At 49.0% G+C, this 7,971-nt stretch overlaps 1 protein-coding gene across 2 annotated transcripts; it reads right to left on the bottom strand.

The window, feature by feature from the left end:
* Positions 1-1,588: 1,588 nt before the first annotated feature.
* Positions 1,589-6,625, bottom strand: PIM2 (Pim-2 proto-oncogene, serine/threonine kinase). Of its 2 annotated transcripts, XM_077284199.1 has the most exons (8): positions 6,607-6,625; positions 6,453-6,507; positions 6,271-6,419; positions 4,509-4,615; positions 4,374-4,424; positions 3,847-4,210; positions 3,058-3,234; positions 1,589-2,758 (listed from the first exon to the last, which is right to left on the bottom strand). In XM_077284199.1, the coding sequence occupies exons 3-8, from the start codon at positions 6,308-6,310 to the stop codon at positions 2,655-2,657; spliced, it is 843 nt and encodes a 280-aa protein (XP_077140314.1). In that variant the 5' UTR covers positions 6,311-6,419; positions 6,453-6,507; positions 6,607-6,625; the 3' UTR covers positions 1,589-2,654. The 2 variants fall into 2 exon arrangements, with proteins under 2 accessions (XP_077140314.1, XP_077140313.1); XM_077284198.1 differs by lacking the exons at positions 6,271-6,419; positions 6,453-6,507; positions 6,607-6,625 and having other exon boundaries at positions 4,509-5,053.
* Between the last annotated feature and the right edge of the window lie 1,346 nt (positions 6,626-7,971).

A 7,971-nucleotide genomic window follows, 5' to 3' on the forward strand; every position in this document is an offset into this window, starting at 1 on the left:
GCTAACCCGAGGGTCTTCATCGTGCAGGAATAATATGCTCGAGTCCCCGCGGCTGCATGTCTGGTGGCTGTTGGACATCCGCAACACATGCAGGAATTGCCTGTTTGTTAGGCTAGGTTCACATTGCGTTAGTGGGTGATCGCTAACGGACAGCGTTGCACGGCGAAAATGTCGCAATTAACGCCGTGCAACGGGTCCGTTAGCGCACCCATTGACAGCAATGTAAATTTCGCCTGCAGCGCATCACTAGCGCGTGCCTTTTTCGGCTCGCGCTAGTGATGTGCCGTTCTTCTGTGACGCGCCTCGGACGCTGCTTGCAGCGTCCGCAGCGCGCCCGAGGTCCGTTCCCCGCTCTCGCAGATCGGGGATCTGCGAGAGTGGGGACGTTAACGCGACCCCTGAACGCGGCCCCTAAATAAACATTGCGTTAGCGCAATCCGCTAGCGCTAAACGGATTGCCCTAACGCAATGTGAACCTAGCCTTAGACAGCCATGAGACATGCAGGCGAGGGGTCTCAGACATATTATTCCAGCACGCCAAAGACGACATGAGCATGTTCGCTCATCACTAGTTGTCACCCCACAAACATGCAGCCATTTTTTTTATTTTTGCGCTTTAGTTTTTTTCCCCCTCATCTTCAAAAGCCATTTTACTGCCAAAGCCATATTTATTTATTATGCTTTGCTTATATAGCGCTATCATATTCTGCAGCGCTTTACATACATTATCATGAGGGCTTGGGAGGTGTTTTTTGTGGGACCACTTGACCACTTCACACTATAATTTACCAAAAAACTCCAAGTGGGGTGAAATAGTAAAAAAAAAGCACAACACAATTCCGCCATTGTATTAGTTTTTCCGGCCTTCATTGTGTGGCAATAACGATTCTCCAGGGCAGTATGAGCACGGTGTAATTTCCTTACAAATGTTTTCACTACTAAATTTTGAACTGAAAAAAAAAAAAAAAAAAAAAAAAAAAGGTGATTTGTGTCACCATTTTCAGAGACAACATTTGGTTATTCTTCCGTTGGGTGAAGCATCAAGTTATAACTTTTACTGGTACCATTTTGGAGTACATACAAAGTTTAGGTTGCATTTTTGGGTAAAGTGCATCTTGGACATTTTTTTTTTTTTTCAGTGTTCATCTCATGGGTTAAATAATTTTATATTGTGGTAAATTGGGCTATTACGGTCGTGGTAATTTAGAATATGCTTTTTTTTTATTTCTTTACTTTTGATTTGGGAAAAGGGGGCAATTCAAGCTTTTATATATTTTTAAAAATGTTATTTTCTCAATTTTTTAGTCCCTTTAGGGGACTTGAATCTGTGGTCACTTGCACTACACATTGCAATACTTTGCTGTGCCAGCAGATAGTAAAAATCACAGTCCGCAGTGGAGGCAGTGGGTGGAGCACCAAGATGGCGGTGACAGGAGCCTTCAGCAAGGCCCTCTGCGACCACCTGCACCCAGATATAGTGTCGTAAGGGGCGATGGACACCGAGCAGGCGCCCATCAGAACTTCTTTCTTCACGTCGTTTCCAAATTTTTCAATCGGACTAATGAGATTTTCACATTAAAAAAAAAAAAAGTGTACAACACGTCATGTAGAAAACGTGTATCAGCCATTTATTAAATAACATCAACACATTATATAAAAAAAATACATCCACATCTTTGAATGGGAATGATCTGGACGCGTCATTTAATACACAAGTATTTACTCTTTCAACAAAAGACGCCATGAACCCCTCACAGGTTCACAAAATGGCAGAAAAATGGAGGAGGCCCAATGAGGTGTTGCCCTTAGCAACCATCAGCTCCCAGGAAAATGAAAGAAGAGATCTAATTGGTTGCCATGGGCAGCTATCTTATCTGTACTAGGTAGAATGCAGGAGAGCCATAACGACCAATCAGATTCCAGCTCACATTTCTCTAACCCAGTTTGGGAAAATGAAAGAGTCGATCTGATTGGTTGCTATGGGCTATGCATCCATTTTGTGCCTGCTCTAGTGAAGAGCCAGGAATGCGTCTTTTATTTTCCATAGACAATGTTGGGAATATTCGGTAAAATCGAATGCGCCAGTATTGTCATTTCTATGAATGGACATGAAAAAAAAATTACGCCAATTTTCAGTTTGTGCTATACGCCTATAAAATACATTTTGATGAATGCATAAAATAGGGTGAGAACAGGCGTAAAAAAAAAAAAACATTAATAAATATATACATATGACAGGCCTTAACTATGGTTCGCGAGCGACATTATGATTACAAAAAAAGATGGCGTCTTGTCTTCGTTAAAATGGTGCAAGTTCCTATCTAGGAGAACTGAGCTGCTCCTTCAGGTAATTACTGACGATCTGCCGCGGCCCAGGAACATCAGCCTTATAAAACCAGGCAATGTCATTCATGATTCTTCCTGTTGCACCATCTGAGTCATGGTAGGGTGTAGCTGGCATCATGGCACCGGCAGCACTGACAGGACATCAGTTTGTCTAATTAACGTTATCGTCCTTCGCTGCGGACGTTCCTCTCCTAGGCCCGTACGTGCAGCACTTGGTGTTCAGAGTTTCGGAGGTAGCCATTTTGTGCGTCACCAGTGTACAGTGCCCCCTAGTGGCCAAGGGGGCGTTTCGGCCTCCATTTAATGTGTTATGCGCGCTCCTCTTTCATCCAGGGATGCTGTAGGATCTGTTCTAGAGAAGGACGCTCCAAGGGGCGAGTGCATAGACACCGGTGGATTAAATTTTCACATTCTGGAAAGGCAGACATGAAGATGGAATGGGTATTTTGGGTACAAAGCAGCTAAGCCCAAAGTGGAGATTAATGGGATGCAAGCAGAATTGCAGACAGTGCAAGGAAGCAATGGAGAACCCTCTCCCCATCCAGCCATATCTCGCTCTCCTTACGAGCTAGCCATATCCCTTGTATAGCCATTTCTCCCATCCCCTGACACATGCGTGCTCACTCCTGCTGGGCATACATGTGTTCTCAATAGGGTGAACCCACATACAGGTGGTAACATGGCAGCATATTTACCAGTCTGATCTCTTACCTGGAGAAACACGGTTTCTGAAGACAACTTGAGCTTTTAGGATTTCTTGGTCTCTTTCGAACGGAATATCCCCGCACACCATGTCGTACAGTAGGATACCCAGAGACCACACCGTGGCGGGCACCGCCTTGTACCTCCGAAACGCCACCCATTCTGGCGGGCTGTATACTCTAGTCCCTGCAGGGCAGAAAACACGGCATTAATCTTCTGAACAGTTCAGTCTCTATGTACAGGCTTTGGTTGCTGCCTAGCACAGAAGAAACGAGCCGACCCGGAGGCACGCACTCCGAGCCGACCCGGAGGCACGCACTCCGAGCCGACCCGGAGGCACGCACTCCGAGCCGACCCGGAGGCACGCACTCCGAGCCGACCCGGAGGCACGCACTCCGAGCCGACCCGGAGGCACGCACTCCGAGCCGACCCGGAGGCACGCACTCCGAGCCGACCCGGAGGCACGCACTCCGAGCCGCGCATCTCACCAACTGCACCCGTTGAATAAAGGTTTTTCAGATTTATAACAATTTTTCATCATAAATAACAACAAGTTCTGCAACTTTCCAATATACTTGGTACAAAAAGTGAATAATGAAACCATCTCTGCTGGCAGTCAGTGAATGGAATTTTTTTTTTTTCTATTAAACATCCATTGAACCTGTCCAGTCCTTACAAACATCTCACAGCTGAGGGTTTGCTACAAGTGTAGACAAGCCTTGATATACAAAAGTAGCAACAAATCTGCTGTCCTGGTAGTTTGTTACAATGTATCAGCGCACGAGATGTGTCACTCACCATCAAAGTTGCTGTAGGTGGAATCATGGAGTAATGCACCGGAGCCGAAATCAATGAGTTTGACTGTCCCGGTCTGGGTGTTGAGTAGGAGGTTTTCATCTTTGAGGTCTCTGTGGGTGACCCCCTGGGCGTGACAGTGCACGACGGCGTCCACCACCTGACGGAACAGACTACGAGCGACATCTTCTTCCAGGGGACCCTGCTCAGTGATGACGTCAAACAGGTCCCGGCAGTGCTCCGGCATCTCCATCACCAGCAGGAAGCTGTCGGAGGTCTCAAACCAGTCCAGGAGCTCAACAATGCCATGGTGACCCTTCACCTTCAGCAGTAAATATACTTCCATAGGCACCCGGGAGAAATTTCCCTAATAGCGAGAAAAATAAAATTAAGAAATTACAGTTAAATGTGATTTTTTTTTGTTCCTAGGAAGCAGTATGTTGCAGAAATTGTATGTATCCATGCAGTTAATGAAGCTTTAGTCAGCAGGAGGCGCCATTGAGGCAGGAGTAAATAGATTGGTAACTTACCAACTGGGCCCACTCCAGGACACGACTCTTCTTAATACGCTTCACGGCCACCTGGGGGAGCAAGAGATCGAGTCAGTGACTGTACTGTAAGAAGTCGTGCAGAACCTACAAAGGGTCCGCTCCTACCACCCTCACCTGCGTGTGGTCTGCCAGTCTCCATGCTTTGTACACCGTCCCAAAGCCGCCATGTCCCAGCTCAGCACCCAGCTCATACAACTTCTCAAAACATGATCTGTCCTTTCCTGTAAAGGCAAAATAATAATATATTAAAGGGGTATTCCACAACTGGGGGCCAAGTTCCCCTTTAAACATGACAAAAATCCACAGTGATCTATGTTTTATGGTTGCACTCTGTTTCCATCTCTTGGGAGATGTTGGGAGTTGTAGGTCCTCAGCAGAGGACTCCTGACACGAGGACGATATCCATTTCGACACAACCTGTAAAAGATTTTCTTTCTGTTTCTCGCCCCATATACACACACACACGACACAGCCCTGGACTGACAAGTCGGCACACGTGTGTGACTACACCCCTACAACACGCACACTCCCACGCTGAACAATCGAAACTGTGCCGGGACAGCTCACAGCAGGGACCTGCATACACCCAGAGGGACTGCAGCATGGTGCCAACATCAGGGCGGACGTATCATTGGTGCAACCTGTGCAGCCCTCCACAGCAGCGACCTGCATACACCCAGAGGGACTGCAGCATGGCACCAATATCAGGGCGGACGTATCATTGGTGCAACCTGTGCAGCGCTCCACAGCAGCGACCTGCATACACCCAGAGGGACTGCAGCATGGCGCCAATATCAGGGCGGACGTATCATTGGTGCAACCTGTGCAGCCCTCCACAGCAGCGACCTGCATACACCCAGAGGGACTGCAGCATGGCGCCAATATCAGGGCGGACGTATCATTGGTGCAACCTGTGCAGCGCTCCACAGCAGCGACCTGCATACACCCAGAGGGACTGTAGCATGGCGCCAACATCAGGGCGGACGTATCATTGGTGCAACCTGTGCAGCGCTCCACAGCAGCGACCTGCATACACCCAGAGGGACTGCAGCATGGCGCCAACATCAGGGCGGACGTATCATTGGTGCAACCTGTGCAGCCCTCCACAGCAGCGACCTGCATACACCCAGAGGGACTGCAGCATGGCGCCAACATCAGGGCGGACGTATCATTGGTGCAACCTGTGCAGCCCTCCACAGCAGCGACCTGCATACACCCAGAGGGACTGCAGCATGGCGCCAACATCAGGGCGGACGTATCATTGGTGCAACCTGTGCAGCCCTCCACAGCAGCGACCTGCATACACCCAGAGGGACTGCAGCATGGCGCCAACATCAGGGCGGATGTATCATTGGTGCAACCTGTGCAGCCCTCCACAGCAGCGACCTGCATACACCCAGAGGGACTGCAGCATGGCGCCAACATCAGGGTAGACGTATCATTGGTGCAACCTGTGCAGCGCTCCACAGCAGCGACCTGCATACACCCAGAGGGACTGCAGCATGGCGCCAACATCAGGGTAGACGTATCATTGGTGCAACCTGTGCAGCCCTCCACAGCAGCGACCTGCATACACCCAGAGGGACTGCAGCATGGCGCCAACATCAGGGCGGACGTATCATTGGTGCAACCTGTGCAGCGCTCCACAGCAGCGGGAATTGGGCATGATAATGAGCTATTGGACTGCAAGGGGCCCTCTACTGTCCGCCAGTGGCGAACATAGTCATGCATGCTCCTCCGAGTGCAGTGGAACCACAAATCCCTGCTCCACCTATGAAGAGCTGTCTTCTAGAATATGCTGGGACTTGTAGTTCCATTCTGCAGTGATATACAGAAGGAGGAAAGCGATAGTTCAGTATTGGAATGGTTTTCTTACCTGACTTGGAGGTCACGGAGTCAATGATGGTGGTTATCATCTTGAAAAGTGATGGAGGAGGCAGCGGGTGAAGATGCACTGCCACCTACCTGCGCTGCCACCTGCCTATGCTGCCACCTTCCTTCCCTACCACCTACCTGTGCTGCCACCTGCCTATGCTGGCCCCCTTCCTTCCCTGCCACCTGCCTGTACCTGCGCTGCCACCTGCCTATGCTGGCCCCCTTCCTTCCCTGCCACCTGCCTGTACCTGCGCTGTCACCTGCCTATGCTGGCCCCCTTCCTTCCCTGCCACCTGCCTGTACCTGCGCTGCCACCTGCCTGTACCTGCGCTGTCACCTGCCTGTACCTGCGCTGCCACCTGCCTGTGCTGCCACCTTCCCTTACACAGTCACACTGCAACAACTGAATGAACTTAAGACAGTGTCAGTTAAGGTTCCAAATACTTACAAGGGAGGGGCGTGGTCAGCAGAGGTAGCCACCAATCAGAGATCAGTGTTAGGATATTATTCAAATACAGTGAGTAAAGGAACCAATAGGATGCAAGCTGAGCGAGCGGGAGAGTCAGAGCATCAAAATAAAGTCTGTTTACTAGGAATTAGGAGCCGCGGATGTGATCGGATACACAGAGGCGCGTCACTTGTATACAAGCCGTGCACACGTATTATTCACATTCACAGCAACATTGCGGCGCCGATAGACCCACTGTCACATAAGACAACGCCAGCAGTGTACACTGATCAGCCACAACATTAACACCACCTGCCGAATATTGTGTTCTGACAGCTTTCCATCATAGCTGCCATAATCTGTGCAATATGATGCCCAAACCTAGTTGGCAGAAACATCACAGTACCCGCCATCAGGGGCGGACACTGACAGCTTGGGGCCCCTGTGCAAGAAATGTGTCTGGGCCCCCTCCTTTTATGGCGACAAAGCTATATATATATTTATTTAAATAAATAAATAAATATATATATATATATATATATATATATATATATATACACACACACACACACACATACATACAGACGTATCTATATATATAATTGTCTAAGGGGTACTTCCGTCTGTCTGTCTCCAACTTCCGTCACGGAAATCCAGCGTCGCTGATTGGTCTCGCCAGCTGCCTGTCCTGGCTGCCGCGACCAATCAGCGACGGGCACAGTCCGGCCGAGAATTAGTCCCTCCCTACTCCCCTCCAGTCAGCGCTCACACAGGGTTAATGACAGAGTTAACAGACCGCGTTATGCAGCATCAATAGTAAAAAGATCTAATGTTAGAAATAAAAAAAAACAAAAAACCTGCTATTCTCACCTTCCATCGTCTGCCGATGCGCGCGCGGCTGCTGTCAGCTTCCATTCCCAGAGATGCATTGCGAAATTACCCAGAAGACTTAGCTGTCTCGCAAGACCGCTAAGTCTTCTGGGTAATTTCGCAATGCATCTCTGGGAACGGAAGCTGGCGGCAGCCGCGCGCGCATCGTCACAGCTTCGCTGGACGCCGGCGGGTGAGTATATAACTTATGAGTATATAAAAACTTATTTTTTTTAACAGGGATATGGTGCCCACACTGCTATATACTACGTGGGCTGTGTTATATACTGCGTTGGCTGCGTTATATACTACATGGCTGCTATATACTACTTGGGCAGTGTTATATACTACATGGGCAATGTTATATACTGCGTGTGCTGTGTT

Source organism: Ranitomeya variabilis, chromosome 2, assembly GCF_051348905.1.
Source record: "Ranitomeya variabilis isolate aRanVar5 chromosome 2, aRanVar5.hap1, whole genome shotgun sequence".
Lineage (NCBI taxonomy): Eukaryota > Metazoa > Chordata > Amphibia > Anura > Dendrobatidae > Ranitomeya > Ranitomeya variabilis.

What these genes read in the sequence shown, in the direction of transcription:
- PIM2 (XM_077284198.1), bottom strand. Translation starts at nt 4,685, where the DNA reads ATGTTTAAAGGGGAACTTGGCCCCCAGTTGTGGAATACCCCTTTAATA. An exon ending in TCCTGGAGTGGGCCCAGTTG is followed by an intron (nt 4,211 to 4,373) that starts GTAAGTTACCAA and finishes TCTCGCTATTAG; the next exon opens with GGAAATTTCTCCCGGGTGCC. An exon ending in CAGAAACCGTGTTTCTCCAG is followed by an intron (nt 2,759 to 3,057) that starts GTAAGAGATCAG and finishes CTGCCTTTCCAG; the next exon opens with AATGTGAAAATTTAATCCAC.